The sequence below is a fragment of the Cherax quadricarinatus genome, chromosome 50 (assembly GCF_038502225.1).
Source record: "Cherax quadricarinatus isolate ZL_2023a chromosome 50, ASM3850222v1, whole genome shotgun sequence".
Taxonomy (NCBI): domain Eukaryota; kingdom Metazoa; phylum Arthropoda; class Malacostraca; order Decapoda; family Parastacidae; genus Cherax; species Cherax quadricarinatus.
Window position 1 is genome coordinate 20,883,591 of NC_091341.1, and position 20,459 is coordinate 20,904,049.

Below are 20,459 nucleotides of genomic sequence, written 5' to 3' on the forward strand. Positions count from 1 at the left end.
CACACTATCACCAGGATAGTAACCATCCTCACACACTATCACCAAGATAGTAACCATCCTCACACACTATCACCAGGATAGTAACCATCCTCACACACTATCACCAGGATAGTAACCATCCTCACACACTATCACCAGGATAGTAACCATCCTCACACACTATCACCAGGATAGTAACCATCCTCACACACTATCACCAGGATAGTAACCATCCTCACACACTATCACCAGGATAGTAACCATCCTCACACACTATCACCAAGATAGTAACCATCCTCACACACTATCACCAGGATAGTAACCATCCTCACACACTATCACCAAGATAGTAACCATCCTCACACACTATCACCAGGATAGTAACCATCCTCACAGACTATCACCAAGATAGTAACGATCCTCACAGACTATCACCAAGATAGTAACCATCCTCACACACTATCACCAAGATAGTAACCATCCTCACAGACTATCACCAAGATAGTAACCATCCTCACACACTATCACCAAGATAGTAACCATCCTCACAGACTATCACCAAGATAGTAACCATCCTCACACACTATCACCAGGATAGTAACCATCCTCACAGACTATCACCAAGATAGTAACCATCCTCACACACTATCACCAGGAGAGTAACCATCCTCACACACTATCACCAGGATAGTAACCATCCTCACACACTATCACCAAGATAGTAACCATCCTCACACACTATCACCAAGATAGTAACCATCCTCACAGACTATCACCAAGATAGTAACCATCCTCACTGACTATCACCAAGATAGTAACCATCCTCACACACTATCACCAAGATAGTAACCATCCTCACACACTATCACCAAGATAGTAACCATCCTCACAGACTATCACCAAGATAGTAACCATCCTCACTGACTATCACCAAGATAGTAACCACCCTCACTGACTATCACCAAGATAGTAACAATCCTCACAGACTATCACCAAGATAGTAACCATCCTCACACACTATCACCAAGATAGTAACCATCCTCACAGACTATCACCAGGATAGTAACCATCCTCACAGACTATCACCAAGATGGTAACCATCCTCACACACTATCACCAAGATAGTAACCATCCTCACTGACTATCACCAAGATAGTAACAATCCTCACTGACTATCACCAAGATAGTAATCATCCTCACATACTATCACCAGGATAGTAACCATCCTCACAGACTATCACCAAGATAGTAACCATCCTCACACACTATCACCAAGATAGTAACCATCCTCACACACTATCACCAAGATAGTAACCATCCTCACACACTATCACCAAGATAGTAACCATCCTCACACACTATCACCAAGATAGTAACCATCCTCACACACTATCACCAAGATAGTAATCATCCTCACACACTATCACCAAGATAGTAACCATCCTCACACACTATCACCAAGATAGTAACCATACTCACTGACTATCACCAAGATAGTAACCACCCTCACTGACTATCACCAAGATAGTAACCATCCTCACGCACTATCACCAAGATAGCAACCATCCTCACACACTATCACCAAGATAGTAACCATACTCACTGACTATCACCAAGATAGTAACCATCCTCACACACTATCACCAAGATAGTAACCATCCTCACACACTATCACCAAGATAGTAACCATCCTCACGCACTATCACCAAGATAGCAACCATCCTCACACACTATCACCAAGATAGTAACCATACTCACTGACTATCACCAAGATAGTAACCATCCTCACGCACTATCACCAAGATAGTAACCATCCTCACACACTATCACCAAGATAGTAACCATACTCACTGACTATCACCAAGATAGTAACCATCCTCACACACTATCACCAAGATAGTAACCATCCTCACGCACTATCACCAAGATAGTAACCATCCTCACGCACTATCACCAAGATAGTAACCATCCTCACGCACTATCACCAAGATAGTAACCATCCTCACGCACTATCACCAAGATAGTAACCATCCTCACGCACTATCACCAAGATAGTAACCATCCTCACACACTATCACCAAGATAGTAACCATCCTCACGCACTATCACCAAGATAGTAACCATCCTCACGCACTATCACCAAGATAGTAACCATCCTCACGCACTATCACCAAGATAGTAACCATCCTCACACACTATCACCAAGATAGTAACCATCCTCACGCACTATCACCAAGATAGTAACCATCCTCACGCACTATCACCAAGATAGTAACCATCCTCACGCACTATCACCAAGATAGTAACCATCCTCACGCACTATCACCAAGATAGTAACCATCCTCACGCACTATCACCAAGATAGTAACCATCCTCACGCACTATCACCAAGATAGTAACCATCCTCACGCACTATCACCAAGATAGTAACCATCCTCACACACTATCACCAAGATAGTAACCATCCTCACACACTCTCACCAAGATAGTAACCATCCTCACACACTATCACCAAGATAGTAACCATCCTCACGCACTATCACCAAGATAGTAACCATCCTCACGCACTATCACCAAGATAGTAACCATCCTCACACACTCTCACCAAGATAGTAACCATCCTCACACACTCTCACCAAGATAGTAACCATCCTCACGCACTATCACCAAGATAGTAACCATCCTCACGCACTATCACCAAGATAGTAACCATCCTCACGCACTATCACCAAGATAGTAACCATCCTCACGCACTATCACCAAGATAGTAACCATCCTCACGCACTATCACCAAGATAGTAACCATCCTCACACACTCTCACCAAGATAGTAACCATCCTCACACACTCTCACCAAGATAGTAACCATCCTCACGCACTATCACCAAGATAGTAACCATACTCACTGACTATCACCAAGATAGTAACCATCCTCACGCACTATCACCAAGATAGTAACCATCCTCACGCACTATCACCAAGATAGTAACCATCCTCACGCACTATCACCAAGATAGTAACCATCCTCACGCACTATCACCAAGATAGTAACCATCCTCACGCACTATCACCAAGATAGTAACCATCCTCACGCACTATCACCAAGATAGTAACCATCCTCACACACTCTCACCAAGATAGTAACCATCCTCACACACTCTCACCAAGATAGTAACCATACTCACTGACTATCACCAAGATAGTAACCATCCTCACACACTATCACCAAGATAGTAACCATCCTCACACACTATCACCAAGATAGTAACCATCCTCACACACTATCACCAAGATAGTAACCATCCTCACACACTATCACCAAGATAGTAACCATCCTCACGCACTATCACCAAGATAGTAACCATCCTCACGCACTATCACCATGACAGTAGTAACCAGATAGTTCCTTCTCTCCAACCTCAACTGACTCGTTGCCGGCAAGATGATAGTTAAACTACCATAGTCCAGCAGGGACGGGTCCCTGGGAAGGTTGAGGATGGCAGGGGTGGGTTGGGTGGGTGTCTGGGGGCGGCAGGGGGCTACAGGGGGCGGCATGGGGGGCCATTAATAAGTTGGTGGAGTGGGTGGAGGAAGATAAGGCAGGGAGGCGCCGGAATAAATGCAAATCCACTACTATAATGAGACTTAATTGCCCCTCTCTAGCTTGGTTAATTTACACCCCTTCACCCCCTCCTTCCTTCCTTCCTTCTCCTGCCTGAGGGGGAGGGGGAAGGAGGGGGAAGGGGGAAAATAAAAAGAGGGAGAAGACGAAAGGGAACGACGAAGATGGGAAGTGGGAGGAGAGGGCAGGTTATAGAAAGGAAGGGGTATAGGAGAGGTAGGGGAGGGGAAGAGAGGGGGTAGGAGGAGGGGGGATGGGGTCGGAGAGATAAGTTGATCATACAGAGTAGTGATTGGATGTTACATAGTGAAGCAGGGGAGGGAATGAGGGGGATGAAGGAAGAACCAAGGGAGAGAGAGAGAGAGAAAGAGAGAGAGAGAGAGAGAGAAACTATTTCTCATATAGGACTTTTTCCAACTCACCCATGTGTTCCACCAGCACCTGGACCTATTACAATTGAAATTATCATTTTTTAGACCTGATGCAAGTTATGTATAGACCTTCACAGTCGTCACGACCTTCCACAACTCTTATATTAGAGAGTTGCATTTATTAACAGTTACAAAGCTAGTGTGTGACTATCCGTCACTTTTATTTATATGATCTTGTGACTAGTTATTTGGATAGTAATAAGAGATTACTATCAGAGTCTATCAGGGTTACTATCAGTCTTTCAAGGGTTACTATCAGTCTTTCAGGGGTTACTATCAGTCTTTCAGGGGTTACTATCAGAGTCTATCAGGGGTTACTATCAGTCTTTCAGGGGTTACTATCAGAGTCTATCAGGGGTTACTATCAGTCTTTCAGGGGTTACTATCAGTCTTTCAGGGGTTACTATCAGAGTCTATCAGGGGTTACTATCAGTCTTTCAGGGGTTACTATCAGTCTTTCAGGGGTTACTATCAGAGTCTATCAGGGGTTACTATCAGTCTTTCAGGGGTTACTATCAGTCTTTCAGGGGTTACTATCAGAGTCTATCAGGGGTTACTATCAGAGTCTATCAGTGGTTACTATCAGTCTTTCAGGGGTTACTATCAGAGTCTATCAGGGGTTACTATCAGAGTCTATCAGGGGTTACTATCAGTCTTTCAGGGGTTACTATCAGAGTCTATCAGGGGTTACTATCAGAGTCTATCAGGGGTTACTATCAGAGTCTATCAGGGGTTACTATCAGAGTCTATCAGGGGTTACTATCAGAGTCTATCAGGGGTTACTATCAGAGTCTATCAGGGGTTACTATCAGAGTCTATCAGGGGTTACTATCAGAGTCTATCAGGGGTTACTATCAGAGTCTATCAGGGGTTACTATCAGAGTCTATCAGGGGTTACTATCAGAGTCTATCAGGGGTTACTATCAGAGTCTATCAGGGGTTACTATCAGAGTCTATCAGGGGTTACTATCAGAGTCTATCAGGGGTTACTATCAGAGTCTATCAGGGGTTACTATCAGAGTCTATCAGGGGTTACTATCAGAGTCTATCAGGGGTTACTATCAAAGATGTTTTAAAGTCAGAGACGGTCTCCCCCATTATTCCCCCTTCCCCCATCCTCCCTGGCAGGGTAATTAGATAATATTTCCCTAAAGATGGAAGGGGTTGAACCTGTCTAGGGAAATTTCACTCCCTGACTCCCTTATCTCCCCGTCCCACTTATAATGGCGGGGAGAAAATTCGTTATTTTTCTCCCCCGCCACCTGGGTAGGTACTTAGGCCCTTGATGCTGGAGAGAGGCTCTTGATCCATGGGAACAGAGCCACTCTTCCATTCTCTAGGGGGATGAATAATAATACAATACCTCTCCCTGCCTCCCCCTGCCTCTCCCTACCTTTCCCTGCCTCTCCCTGCCTCTCCTTGTCTCTCCCTGTCTATCCCTGCCTCCCCTGCCTCTCCCTGCCTCTCCCTGCCTCTACCTGCCTCTCCCTTCCTCTACCTGCCTCTCGCTGCCTTTCCCTGTCTCTCCCTGCCTCCCCCTGCCTATCCCTGCCTCTCATTGTCTCTCCCTGCCTCTACCTGCCTCTCGCTGCCTCCCCCTGTCTCTCCCTGTGTCTCCCTGCCTCTCTCTACCTCTCCCTGCCTCTACCTGCCTCTACCTGTCTCTACCTGCCTCTCCCTGCCTATACCTGCCTCTCCCTGCCTCTACCTACCTCTACCTGTCTCTCCCTGCCTCTCCCTACCTCTACCTGCCTCTCCCTGTCTCTCCCTGCCTCTCCTTGCCTCTCTCTGCCTCTCGCTGCCTCTCCCCGCGTCTCCCTGCCTCTCCCTGCGTTTCCCTGCCTCTACCTGCCTCTCCCTGCCTCTACCTGCCTCTCCTTGCCTCTACCTGCTTCTAATTGCCTCTCGCTGCCTCTCCCTGCGTTTCCCTGCGTTTCCATGCGTCTCCCTTCCTCTCCCTGCCTCTCCCTACCTCTCCCTGCCTCTACCTGCCTCCCCCTGTCTCTCCCTACCTCTCCCTGCCTCTCCCTGCCTCTCGCTGCCTCTCTCTGCGTCTCCCTGCTTCTATCTGCCTCTCCCTGCCTCTACCTGCCTCTCCCTGCCTCTACCTGCTTCTACCTGCCTCTCGCTGCCTCTCCCTGCGTTTCCCTGCGTCTCCCTTCCTCTCCCTGCTTTTCGCTGCCTCTCCCTGCGTCTCCCTGCCTCTACCTGCCTCTCCCTGCCTCTACCTGCCTCTACCTGCCTCTCCCTGCCTCTCCCTGCCTCACCCTGCCTCTCACTGCCTCTACCCAACTCTCACTGCCTCTCACTGCATCTATCTCCCTCTACCTGCCTCTCCCTGCCTCTACCTGCCTCTACCTGTCTCTACCTGCCTCTACCTGCCTCTACCTGCCTCTCACTGCCTCTACCTGCCTCTCACTGCCTCTCACTGCCTATCACTGCCTCTCCCTGTCTCTACCTGCCTCTCACTGCCTCTACCTGCCTCACCCTGCCTCTCACTGCCTCTACCTGCCTCACCCTGCCTCTCACTGCCTCTACCTGCCTCTCACAGCCTCTTACTGCCTCTCACTGCCTTTACCTCCCTCTACCTGCCTCTACCTGCCTCTCACTGCCTCTACCTGCCTCTACCTGTCTCTACCTGCCTCTCGCTGCCTCTACCTGCCTCTCACTGCCTCTCACAGCCTCTACCTGCCTCTACCTGCCTCTACCTGCCTCTACCTGCCTCTACCTGCCTCTCAATGCCTCTACCTGCCTCTACCTGCCTCTACCTGCCTCTACCTGCCTCTACCTGCCTCTACCTGCCTCTACCTGCCTCTACCTGCCTCTACCTGCCTCTCAATGCCTCTACCTGCCTCTACCTGCCTCTCACTGCCTCTCACAGCCTCTACCTGCCTCTACCTGCCTCTCCCTGCCTCTACCTGCCTCTACCTGCCTCTCACTGCCTCTACCTCCCTCTCACTGCCTCTACCTCCCTCTCACTGCCTCTCACTGCCTGTACCTGCCTCTCACTGCCTCTCACAGCCTCTCACTGCCTTTACCTGCCTCTCAATGCCTCTACCTGCCTCTCACTGCCTCTCACTTCCTTTACCTGCCTCTACCTGCCTCTCACTGCCTCTACCTGTCTCTACCTGCCTCTCACTGCCTCTACCTGCCTCTCACTGCCTCTCACTGCTTCTACCTACCTCTCACAGCCTCTCACTGCTTTTACCTGCCTCTACCTGCCTCTCACTGCCTCTCACTTCCTTTACCTGCCTCTCACTGCCTCTACCTGTCTCTACCTGCCTTTCACTGCATCTACCTGCCTCTCACTGCCTCTCACTGCCTCTACCTGCCTCTCAATGCCTCTCAATGCCTCTACCTCCCTCTACCTGCCTCTCCCCTACCCTCCCCCACCCTCTGCACCTGCCCCACCTCTCCCCACCCGCCCCACCTGCCCCTACCTCCGGCTCTACCTGCCCCACTGCCTCCCCCACTCCATTCCCCACCCCACCTCCCACCTGCCCCTCACCTGGCTCTCCCGCCTGCTACGCCCCACCTGCTCCCCACCCTGCCCCCACCCTGCCTCACCTGCCCCCTCCCACCCCCTACTGCCCCACGCCCCACCTGCCCCATCTGCCTCTGCCCCCTCCCGCCCCACCCTGCCCCCACCTCCGCCCCCTCCCACCCTGCCCCCACCTGCCCCCACCCTCCCCCACCTGCCTCTAACTGCCCCTGGTGCTCCCCAACCCGTCCCCACCTGCCCCCTCCCACCCTGCCTCATGGGCCTGCCTCACCTGCCTCTACCTGCTCCCCAGCCTGCCCCACCCTCCCCCACCCTCTCCCACCCCTCCCCCCACCCTGTCCCCCACCTGCCCCCACTGCTCCACACCCGCCCCACCCTCCCACTCCTCTACTGCCCCTCCATTCCTGCCCCCACCTCCCGCCCCTCCTCCCCCACCTGCCCCCTCCCTCCCCCACCTGCCTCTACCTGCCCCTCTCCTAATCTGCTCTCACCTGCCCCTCCTGGCCTTCTGACCCCGCCTCCCCCACCCGCCCTCAACCTGCCCCCTTCTCCCGCCCCCACCTGCCCCTCCTGCCCCTCAACGCCCCCACCTGCCCCTACCCTTGCCTCCTAACGTCCCCCACCTGCCTGCCCCACCCGTCCCCCACCCGGTGCCTCCCACCCCTCCAGCCCCCACCCGCCCCTTCCATCCCAATGCCCCACCCTGCCCCCACCTCCCCACCCGCCTCATCTGCCCCACTCCGCCCCTGTCTCACCCGCCCCCACCTGCCTCATGCCCCCACCCGCCCCACCTGCCCCCACCTGCCCCCACCCGTCCTCCCCTACCCACCCCACCCGCCCCCTACCCTGCTCCCTCCTGCCTCTGCCTCCTCAATGCCCCACCTGCCCCCTCCTCCCCAACCTGCCTCTACCTCCGCCCCACCTGGCCCCTACCTGCCCCTCAATGCCCCCACCTGCCCCCTCTGGCCTGCCTCTCAATGCCCCACCCGCCCCTCCTACCTGCCCCCTACCTGTCCTCCTCAATGCCCCTCCCAACCCGCCCTCTGCCCCACCCGCCTCTACCCTGCCCCTCACCTCCGCCCCACCTGCCCCCCTCTTCCCCCACCTCCCGCCCCACCTGCCCCCACCTGCCCCGCCCCTCACCCGCCCCTCCCACCTCGCCCCAACCTGGGCCTCCTCTCCAACTGCCTCTACCTGCCTCCCCCCTACCCGCCCTGCCCCCACCCTGCCCCCACCTACCCCTCCCCCACCTGCCCCCACCCACCCCCGCCCTGCCCTCTGACCTGCCCCACCTGCCTCCTCAATGCCCCCACCTCCGCCCCTCCCTAACCGCCCCCACCCTGCCCCACCTGGGCCCCACCTGCCCCTCACCTGGGCCCTCCCCACCCGCCCCCACCCTCCCCACCTGCCCCACCTGCCCCCACCTGCCCCACCTGCCTCCTCAATGCCCTCCTGCCCCCACCTGCCCCTCTACCTCCGCCCCACCTGCCTCCCTGCCAATCCCACCGCCCCCACCTGCCCCTACCCACCTGGCCCCCACCTGCCTCTCACCTGCCTCTACCTGACCCTCCTACCTGCCCCTCCCACCCTGCCCCCTCCCACCCGCCCCTCTCCCCGCCTCCCCAACAACTGGCCCCAACCTGCCTCTACCTGCCCCCACCTGCCCTCTATGCCTCTCACCTGCCCCCACCCTGCCCCACCCCACCCTGCCCCCACCCTGTTACCTCCCCCGTCCCCCCACCCCACCCCTCCCCACCCCTGCCCCCTCCCACCTGCCCCCACCCGCCCCCCACCCTGCCCTCCTGCCCCTCCCTGCCCCCACTGCCCCTTCTTACCTGCCCCCACCCTGCCCCCTCCTACCCCCGCCCTGCCCCCACCCGCCCTCACCCGCCCCTCCGCCCCTCACCTGGCCCCCCACCCGCCCCCTGCCTCTAAATCCGCCCCCACCTGCCCCCTCCCCACCTGCCCCCTCTAACTGCCCCTCCCACCCTGCCTCTACCTGCCACTCCCACCCACCTCCCACCCACCTCTCCCCACCTGCCCTCCTGCCCCTCTAATGCCCCCTCCCTGGCCCCCCACCTGCCTCCCCACCTGCCTCTCCCCATGCCCCACCCTGCCCCCACCCGCCTCTCCTGCCCCACCCTGCCCCACCTGCCCACCTCACTCCTCCAGCTCCCACCTGCCACCTCTTCCCGCCCCCTCCACCCCCACCTCCCCACCCTGCCCCACCCACCCCTTCCCGCCCCCACCCTGCCCCACCCTGCCCCCACCCTGCCTCCCACCTGCCCCCACCTGTCCCCCACCCTCCCCCACCCACCCCACCCCTCCACCCCTCCCGCCCCACCTGGCCCCCACCCCCGCCCCCATCTGCCCCTCCTCTACCTGCCTCTACCTGCCTCTCACTGCCTCTACCTGCCTCTACCTGCCTCTACCTGCCTCTACCTGCCTCTACCTGCCTCACAATCACCAGCTGAGGCAGCAATTACTGTTCGTTATCTTGTAGATAATTAAGAACTCAGCAAAAAGTAGCAGTCATTATCTTGGTGATAATTATCTTAATGAACGAAGTTTCAATCTTTACGACTGGACCGTTGTAGTGGCCCCCCATGGCCCCTCCGCATGGCCCTTCCGCTCGTGGCCCTTCTATCATGGCCATAAATTGCTAACACCAACGTAGGAGCAGTAACAGTGCAGAGGAATTATAATAATTACAATAATAATAATAATAATAATAATAATAATAATAATAATAATAATAATAATAATAAAATTATTATTTTTTATTTATTGACACATCGGCCGCTTCCCACCAAGGCAGGGTGGCCCGAAAAAGAAAAACTTTCACCATCATTCACTCCATCACTGTCTTGCCAGAAGGGTGCTTTACACTACAGTTTTTAAACTGCAACATTAACACCCCTCCTTCAGAGTGCAGGCACTGTACTTCCCATCTCCAGGACTCAAGTCCGGCCTGCCGGTTTCCCTGAATCCCTTCATAAATGTTACTTTGCTCACACTCCAACAGCACGTCAAGTATTAAAAACCATTTGTCTCCATTCACTCCTATCAAACACGCTCACGCACGCCTGCTGGAAGTCCAAGCCCCTCGCACACAAAACCTCCTTTACCCCCTCCCTCCAACCTTTCCTAGGCTGACCCCTACCCCGCCTTCCTTCCACTACAGACTGATACACTCTTGAAGTCATTCTGTTTCGCTCCATTCTCTCTACATGTCCGAACCACCTCAACAACCCTTCCTCAGCCCTGTGGACAACAGTTTTGGTAATCCCGCACCTCCTAACTTCCAAACTACGAATTCTCTGCATTATATTCACACCACACATTGCCCTCAGACATGACATCTCCACTGTCTCCAGCCTTCTCCTCGCTGCAACATTCATCACCCATGCTTCACACCCATATAAGAGCATTGGTAAAACTATACTCTCATACATTCCCCTCTTTGCCTCCAAGGACAAAGTTCTTTGTCTCCACAGACTCCTAAGTGCACCACTCACTCTTTTCCCCTCATCAATTCTATGATTCACCTCATCTTTCATAGACCCATCCGCTGACACGTCCACTCCCAAATATCTGAATACATTCAACTCCTCCATACTCTCTCCCTCCAATCTGATATCCAATCTTTCATCACCTAATCTTTTTGTTATCCTCATAACCTTACTCTTTCCTGTATTCACTTTCAATTTTCTTCTTTTGCACACCCTACCAAATTCATCCACCAATCTCTGCAACTTCTCTTCAGAATCTCCCAAGAGCACAGTGTCATCAGCAAAGAGCAACTGTGACAACTCCCACTTTATGTGTGATTCTTTATCTTTTAACTCCACACCTCTTGCCAAGACCCTCGCATTTACTTCTCTTACAACCCCATCTATAAATATATTAAACAACCACGGTGACATCACACAATCAATAATAATTATAATCTTTATTTCTTCAAGTACATGATATAACTTTTATTTGTTGAATAAGGAATATACTGGCTTCTAGCTTGTATATATTCGTATATTCTCAAGCATGTATAGTATTTATACTGGAGTTACAGTATCCTGAGGAGCGAGTGTAAGTATGGGAACCCTCACAAGGGTTAGTTATTGTATGAGTTAGTCAACTTGAAGCTTGTGAGGACCTGACCCTTATAGGACGGCCCCTTGTTACAAGGTAGCCTACCCTGGGGCCCCTTCCCTCCTTACCTGACCAGCATTACTGGTAGTTACCATGTATGTGAATGGGGGTGGGTGCCTTCATTGAAGATGGTTATTGGAGATGTGCTGGTATATGACATACTCTGTTATGGCCCTTCTGTATGGCCCTTCCTGTGTAGCTCTTCCTGTGTGGCCCTTCCTGTGTGCCCCTTCTTGTGTATCCCTTCTTGTGTAGCCCTTCCTGTATGGCCCTTATCTTATGGCCCTATCATGGCCCTGTTTTCATGACCATTACAGCTCAGATGTGGTCCCTACAGTAGCCTCTGAGCCTATCACCTGTGTGTCACCTGATACACCTGTCCATCACTCATTACACCTGTCTCTGCCACTCCTATACATACCTGTCTCCACCACTAAGATACACACCTGTCTCCACCACTCATGTACACACCTGTCACCACCACTCAGGTACACACCTGTCACCACCACTCAGGTACACACCTGTCACCACCACTCAGGTACACACCTGTCACCACCACTCAGGCACACACCTGTCACCACCACTCAGGTACACACCTGTCACCACTACTCAGGTGCACACCTGTCTTCACCACCCAGGTACACATCTGTCTCCAAAATTCTAAATTAATCACTTTAACTAACTTTAAACTTGACAAAGTTCTAAGCTACTGCTGGTGAAACTGACTCACCAGACTGAACTTTCCTGCTGACTGGGAGGGTTCATCAGTCAATCAGTTAGTCAGTCAAGTCATGTGCATCTATGTACACCTCTGGCTGATAAATTATACACATGTGCAACACTTGGGTATCTTCAATGAGGCAACGTTTCGCCACACAGTGGCTTCATCAGCCTAATACAAAAAAAATGGCAAGATCAGGAGTTTGAGGTAATCAGTCCCTCAGACAGGAAGGACTGATGAAGCCACTGTGGGGCGAAACGTTTCCACCAAAAAGACACCCAAGTGCTGCACATGTGTCCAGTGTATTAACTCTACCGACACTGTCCGACACTGAACCGACACTGTCACTGGAACGTACGTTCCAATGACAGTACCTCTCCATATGTACGTATATTTGCATGTACATGTCCGTGCCGACAGATGGCGCACCTGGACGTCGTAGTGCCACCGGAGATCGTAGACAACGAAACGTCAGGAGAAACCACCGTAGAGGAAGGGAACTCGGTTACGCTAACTTGTAAGGCCCGCGGCTTCCCGCACCCCGTTGTGTCTTGGAGACGGGAAGACAACCTCAAGATTGTCCTTAGAGACCAGGCCAGCAAGAAAGGTCAGTGGCAAGGTCCGTGTTGTGGGGGTTCTAATGTCCCAGGACCAGTTCTAGACGAGGGATTGAGCCTTTATTATGCCTTAAGTGAGGCTGTAGTGGTGGTAGTAGTAATGATAATAATAATAATAATAATAATAATATCAGATTGTTGCTACTACTGTTGCTACTACTGTTTCTACTACTGTTGCTACTACTGTTTCTACTACTGTTGCTACTACTACGACTACCACTACTGTTACTACCATTATATTGTCAGTACTGCTACCGTTACTACTACAGTTACTAATAATAATAATAATAATAATAATAATAATTATGATTTCCACTGTACCTACAACTGTTTTTGTGCTGACGGTGACTTCACTGCTGCTGGTGCTGCTGCTGGTGCTGCTGTGGTGCTGCTGCTGGTGCTGCTGTTGGTGCTGGTGGTGTGTGTGTGTGGGGGGGGGGGTTGTTGACCAAGCAGTAACAAGCACTGAGGGAGAACAGTTGCTGTTGACCCGGGTCAAGAGGTCAGACATGGGACCTTACCTCTGTATCGCCAAGAACGGCATCCCGCCCTCCGTCAGCAAGCGTATTATGCTTAGAGTCAATTGTAAGTAACCACTGTCACCACCACTATCACCACCACCACTATCACCACCACCACTATCACCACCACTATCACCACCACCACTATCACCACCACTATCAGCACCACCACTATCACCACCATCATTGTCACCACCACTATCACCACCACCACTGTCACCACCACTATCACCACCACCACTATCACCACCATCACTGTCACCACCACTATCACCACCACCACTATCACCACGACCACTGTCACCACCACTATCACCACCACCACTGTCACCACCACCACTGTCACCACCACTATCACCACCACCACTATCACCACCACCACTGTCACCACCACCACTATCACCACCACCACTGTCACCACCACCACTGTCACCACCACTATCACCACCACCACTATCACCACCACCACTGTCACCACCACCACTATCACCACCACCACTGTCACCACCACTATCACCACCACTATCACCACCACCACTGTCACCACCACCACTGTCACCACCACTATCACCACCACCACTATCACCACCACCACTGTCACCACCACTATCACCATCACCACCACCACTACCACCACCACTACTACCACCACCAGTATCACCATCACCACCACCACTACCATCACCACTATCACCATCACTGTAGGTTCATATATAATACCGCATAGCTCCTGATGAAACACTGGCCACAGTGTGGAAGGCCTAGAACTCGTTCTTTGTATCCCCTAGTGACTTGTTGTGCATATACATAACAGGTGACATGCAGCCTTAATATCCAACATTTCGTTAATAACTTAAAGCCTAATTAACCAGGCAAGAATCAGATGTATAAGACAGGAGACAGTGTATGTGACAGTGTAGGAGGCAGTGTATGTGACAGTGTAGGAGGCAGTGTGTGTGACAGTGTAGGAGGCAGTGTATGTGACAGTGTAGGAGGCAGTGTATGTGACAGTGTAGGAGGCAGTGTGTGTGACAGTGTAGGAGGCAGTGTATGTGACAGTGTAGGAGGCAGTGTATGTGACAGTGTAGGAGGCAGTGTATGTGACAGTGTAGGAGGCAGTGTATGTGACAGTGTAGGAGGCAGTGTATGTGACAGTGTAGGAGGCAGTGTATGTGACAGTGTAGGAGGCAGTGTGTATGACAGTGTAGGAGGCAGTGTATGTGACAGTGTAGGAGGCAGTGTATGTGACAGTGTAGGAGGCAGTGTATGTGACAGTGTAGGAGGCAGTGTATGTGACAGTGTAGGAGGCAGTGTATGTGACAGTGTAGGAGGCAGTGTATGTGACAGTGTAGAAGGCAGTGTATGTGACAGTGTAGGAGGCAGTGTATGTGACAGTGTAGGAGGCAGTGTATGTGACAGTGTAGAAGGCAGTGTATGTGACAGTGTAGGAGGCAGTGTATGTGACAGTGTAGGAGGCAGTGTATGTGACAGTGTAGGAGGCAGTATAAGAGACAGTGTAGGAGGCAGGGTAAGAGACAGTGTAGAAGACAGTGTAAGAGACAGTGTAGGAGGCAGTGTAAGAGACAGTGTAGGAGGCAGTATAAGAGACAGTGTAGGAGGCAGTGTAAGAGACAGTGTAAGAGGCAGTGTAAGAGACAGTGTAGAAGACAGTGTAAGAGACAGTGTAGGAGGCAGTATAAGAGACAATGTAGAATGCAGTGTAAGAGACAGTGTAGAAGGCAGTGTAAGAGACAGTGTAGAAGGCAGTGTAAGAGACAGTGTAGGAGGCAGTATAAGAGACAGTGTAGGAGGCAGTGTAAGAGACAGTGTAGTAGGCAGTGTAAGAGACAGTGTAGGAAGAAGTGTAAGAGACAGTGTAGAAGGCAGTGTAAGAGACAGTGTAGAAGGCAGTGTAAGAGACAGTGTAGAAGGCAGTGTAAGAGACAGTGTAGGAAGCAGTATAAGAGACAGTGTAGGAGGCAGTGTAAAAGACAGTGTAGGAGGCAGTATAAGAGACAGTGTAGGAGGTAGTGTAAGAGACAGTGTAGTAGGCAGTGTAAAAGACAGTGTAGGAAGCAGTGTAAGAGACAGTGTAGAAGGCAGTGTAAGAGACAGTGTAGAAGGCAGTGTAAGAGACAGTGTAGAAGGCAGTGTAAGAGACAGTGTAGGAAGCAGTATAAGAGACAGTGTAGGAGGCAGTGTAAGAGACAGTGTAGGAGGCAGTATAAGAGACAGTGTAGGAGGCAACGCAAGAGACAGTGTAGGAGGCAGTGTAAGAGACAGTGTAGGAGGCAGTATAAGAGACAGTGTAGGAGGCAGTGTAAGAGACAGTGTAAGAGGCAGTGTAAGAGACAGTGTAGGAGGCAGTATAACAGTGTAGGAGGCAGTATAAGAGACAGTGTAGGAGACAGTGTAAGAGACATTGTAGGAGGCAGTATAGGAGACAGTGTAGGGGACAGTATAAGAGACAGTGTAGGAGGCAGTGTAAGAGACAGTGTAGGAGGCAGTATAAGAGATGGTGTAGGAGGCAGTGTAAGAGACAGTGTAGGAGGCAGTGTAAGAGACAGTGTAGGAGCCAGTATAAGAGATAGTGTAGGAGGCAGTATAGGAGACAGTGTAGGGGACAGTATAAGAGACAGTGTAGGTGGCAGTGTAAGAGACAGTGTAGGAGGCAATATAAGAGATAGTGTAGGAGGCAGTGTAAGAGACAGTGTAGGAGGCAGTGTAAGAGACAGTGTAGGAGGCAGTATAAGAGATAGTGTAGGAGACAGTGTAAGAGACAGTGTAGGAGGCAGTATAAGAGATAGTGTAGGAGGCAGTATAGGAGACAGTGTAGGGGACAGTATAAGAGACAGTGTAGGAGGCAGTGTAAGAGACAGTGTAGGAGGCAGTATAAGAGATAGTGTAGGAGGCAGTGTAAGAGACAGTGTAGGAGGCAGTATAAGAGATAGTGTAGGAGGCAGTATAGGAGACAGTGTAGGGGACAGTATAAGAGACAGTGTAGGAGGCAGTGTAAGAGACAGTGTAGGAGGCAGTATAAGAGATAGTGTAGGGGGCAGTATAGGAGCCAGTGTAGAGGACAGTATAAGAGACAGTGTAGGAGGCAGTGTAAGAGACAGTGTAGGAGGCAGTGTAAAAGACAGTGTAGGAGGCAGTATAGGAGACAGTGTAGGGGACAGTATAAGAGACAGTGTAGGAGGCAGTGTAAGAGACAGTGTAGGAGGCAGTATAAGAGATAGTGAAGGAGGCAGTGTAAGAGACAGTGTAGGAGGCAGTGTAAGAGACAGTGTTGAAGGCAGTGTAAGAGACAGCGTAGAAGGCAGTGTAAGAGACAGTGTAGGAGGCAGTGTAAGAGACAGTGTAGGAGGCAGTATAAGAGATAGTGTAGGAGGCACTGTAAGAGACAGTGTAGAAGGCAGTGTAAGAGACAGTGTAGAAGGCATTGTAAGAGACAGTGTAGAAGGCAGTGTAAGAGACGGTGTAGGAGGCAGTGTAAGAGACAGTGTAGAAGGCAGTATAAGAGACAGTGTAGGAGGCAGTTTAAGAGACAGTGTAGGATGCAGTGTAAAAGACAGTGTAGGAATCAGTGTAAGAGACAGTGTAGGAGGCAGTATAAGAGACAGTGTAGGAGGCAGTGTAGTTGATGCTGTGTTCTCTTCCACAGTCGCTCCTGTGTTGGAAGTTCCAGTCCACATGATCGGGTCACCTCTGTCTAAGGAGGTTACAGTCAGGTGTAAGGTGGAGTCATCGCCCAGAGCTGTGACTACCTGGAGGAGAGAGCCAGGTGAGTACCAGGTGTGTTAGTGTTAGTACAAGGTTTGTTAGTGTGAGTACCAGGTGTGTGTGTGTATGTGTGTGAGTACCAGGTGTGTTAGTGTGAGTACCAGGTGTGTTAGTGTTAGTACCAGGTGTGTTAGTGTGAGTACCAGGTGTGTTAGTGTGAGTACCAGGTGTGTTAGTGTGAGTACCAGGTGTGTTAGTGTGAGTACCAGGTGTGTTAATGTGAATACCAGGTGTGTTAGTGTGAATACCAGGTGTGTTAGTGTGAATACCAGGTGTGTTAGTGTGAGTACCAGGTGTGTTAGTGTGAATACCAGGTGTGTTAGTGTCAGTACCAGGTGTGTTAGTGTGAATACCAGGTGTGTTAGTGTGAGTTCCAGGTGTATTAGTGTATGTACCAGGTGTGTTAATGTGTGTACCAGGTGTTAGTGTGTGTACCAGGTGTTAGTGTGTGTACCAGGTGTGTTAGCGTTGGTGACGAGTGCTGATGACAGGTGTGCGTCTAACGTGTACGTGCTCACTATCCCTCCCACGTCCTGTACGTGTTCACTAATCCACGTCCCGTACGCATTCATAACCCTCCTACGTCCCGTAGGTGTTCACTAACCCTCCCACGTCCCGTACGTATTCACTAACCCTCCCACGTCCCGTACGTGTTCACTAACCCTCCCACGACCTCCCTACTTGGCCAGGCGAACAAATGATCATCAGTAGCAGAAAGTACAACGTCTCGGAGGAACAACAAGGCTTCTACGTCACTCAGATGAGCCTCACCATCAGGAACTTCACTAAGAGTGACGCCACGACGTACCGCTGCGTCGCCAGTAACTCCCTCGGCGCCAGCGCTTCTTCCGTCCAGGTTTATGGTAAGTCCCGTCGCTCGGGGCGACGGAACCGGGAGTTCCAGGAGCCACAAATACTACTTAAAAATTAAGATACGTGTCCAACAGTTGGGTATATTTACTAATGATACGTTTCGCCTACACAGTAGACTTCTTCAGTCCAGTTACATGGATCTGAACTCCAGGCTGAGGGACTGACCACCTCAAATACTTTTTCTTCAAGGCTAATAGACTGATTACATTATATTTATTTAATTACTATTGCTGCCTCTGTATTTGACTGAAGAAGCCAACTCTAGCACATGTATCTTAATCTTCAACTTGTCAATATTTAATACTATTTCCAACAGGCCTTCTGACCCATACAAGGCAGAGGCTTATCAAAACTACCCAAGAATTGGCTTCAATGCCTCACTAATGGAGTTGAATGGCATAAAATACCGTCACGATGGAAAAATGAACACAAATACTGTATAATGCGGTCATTTATTGACAACGTTTCGCCCATATAGTGGACTTTATCAAGTCCCAAACAGATCTACCTGGGTAAAGAATACATGAGCATATATAGTGTGGAGAGTTTACCCAGGTAGATCTGTTTGTGACTTCATAAAGCTCACTGTGTGGGCGAAACGTTGTCAATACAGGATCACATTATACTGCATTTATGTTGATTTTTCCATCTCAGGTACTAATCCAACCCGATCCCTTTCACTCATATATTTGTCCAGTCTCGTTTTTAAAGCTAGCCAAAGAGTTAGTTAGCCTCTGTTACCTCTATTAGCCTGGTTGCCAGCAAGGAAACTATGATGAGACTAAGAAAGATGGAAGAAGAAGAAAGAAGGAGAGGTCAGGAAGGTGGAAGGAGAAGGAGGAGAGGTGAGACCTCTTAAGGAGGTAAAGAACTCAATAATTTATAATGGGGTGATGATGGGAAATTAGGTTAATATCGTCGATTAAATGGCTCACTATCTGAGAGATGGTGAGGAGAGGGGAGGAGGGAGAGATGGCAGGGAGATGGCAGGGAGAGATGACAGGGAGAGATGACAGGGAAATACTGTAGGGAGAAGGAGATATTGTAGGGAGAATGAGAGATGGTAGGGAGAGGGAGATATGGTAGGGAGAGTAAGAGTCAATAGTGAGAGGGATAAGATGCGAGAGATGGTAAAGAGAGGGACAGATGTTAAAGAGAGGGAGAGAGGTCGTAGAGAGAGAGAGCATTCTGTTTAACCTGTTTTCCCCTGATGTGTCACCTGTCCCCTGCTTCACCCATGGTATCTCTCACCCGCGGTGTCTCCTCCACAGAGATCCAGCCTCAGAAACCACGGGTAACGAAGGAGGAAGATGAAAGCCGCCTTGACAACCACATCCCGCACGGAGTCTCCGACAACGACAAGGACGACCTGGACGACTACGGTGACCTGGACGACTCCGTCAATAACTACCTCGATTCATTTCCTCCTGGAGGAGTCCTGGAACCTGAAGGAGAGAGAGAAGGACTGGCGGAGGATCAGAACTTGCCTAAGAAGTCTTCGGGAGGGATAACCTTCCCGTTCTTGAACAGTAGCGGGGCGGTGGGCGGGGTTGGGTGGTGGTGGGCGTGGCTGGTGGGTGGGGTGGGCTGGTGGTGGTGGGTGGTGGGCTGTGTGGGATGCTGGTGGGCGGCGTGGGTTCTGCCCACTCTCTAGGATGCTCATGCTTGATGTTGTTGCTATGTAATGTTATGCCTACACCTTCACCCAACTTGTACATCGTTGACCTACTGATGTTGCTGTGAGAGCCTCTCCTGCCTCTGTCACGGGCCGCGTCTGCTTCAAGCCCTCGTCTGTGGCAAGACCTTGCTTGTGGCAAGACCGCGCCTGTGGCAGGACCTCGTCTATGCTACAGCCTCTGTGGCTGCACCTGCAACACTCCTGACGAAGAACACCGACCTCTGCTTCACTGACTGTACAACGAATGCTTCACCTCACTCGTGACCTACCTCTTTCCTCCTCCTCCAAACTTGCTTCTCCCCCTCCCTCCTCCCACTCCTTCCCCGAGCCCGCCCTCTCTCCCCACTCCCTTCTCAGCCTCTTTGCGACATAGAATGGGTGGATTATCAATGTATATATATATAGATTATTTAGCATATTTTTAACAGTACCTAGTGAGGGACTTAGTGCTTCCATTTTCCATATCAAACAGGGTCACTCCTACCTTGAGTTAGGTACCTTTACTTGCTCTCCTACTAACACACACACAAACACACACACAGAGAAGAGATACGATACAGCTCTTGGAGCAGGGAGAGAGTGGA

At 51.1% G+C, this 20,459-nt stretch overlaps 1 protein-coding gene across 1 annotated transcript in view; it reads left to right on the forward strand.

Annotated features, from left to right (window-relative positions):
- The window catches only part of LOC128695363 (lachesin), a 262,137-nt gene extending 242,286 nt beyond the window's left edge, over positions 1–19,851 (forward strand). Inside the window, exons 5-9 of the mRNA XM_053785883.2 lie at positions 12,824–13,010; positions 13,477–13,605; positions 17,206–17,325; positions 18,014–18,187; positions 19,469–19,851. Of these exons, the coding sequence (XP_053641858.1) occupies positions 12,824–13,010; positions 13,477–13,605; positions 17,206–17,325; positions 18,014–18,187; positions 19,469–19,851 (993 nt within the window). The remainder of the gene's footprint in view (positions 1–12,823; positions 13,011–13,476; positions 13,606–17,205; positions 17,326–18,013; positions 18,188–19,468) is intronic.
- The last annotated feature ends 608 nt before the right edge of the window (positions 19,852–20,459 follow it).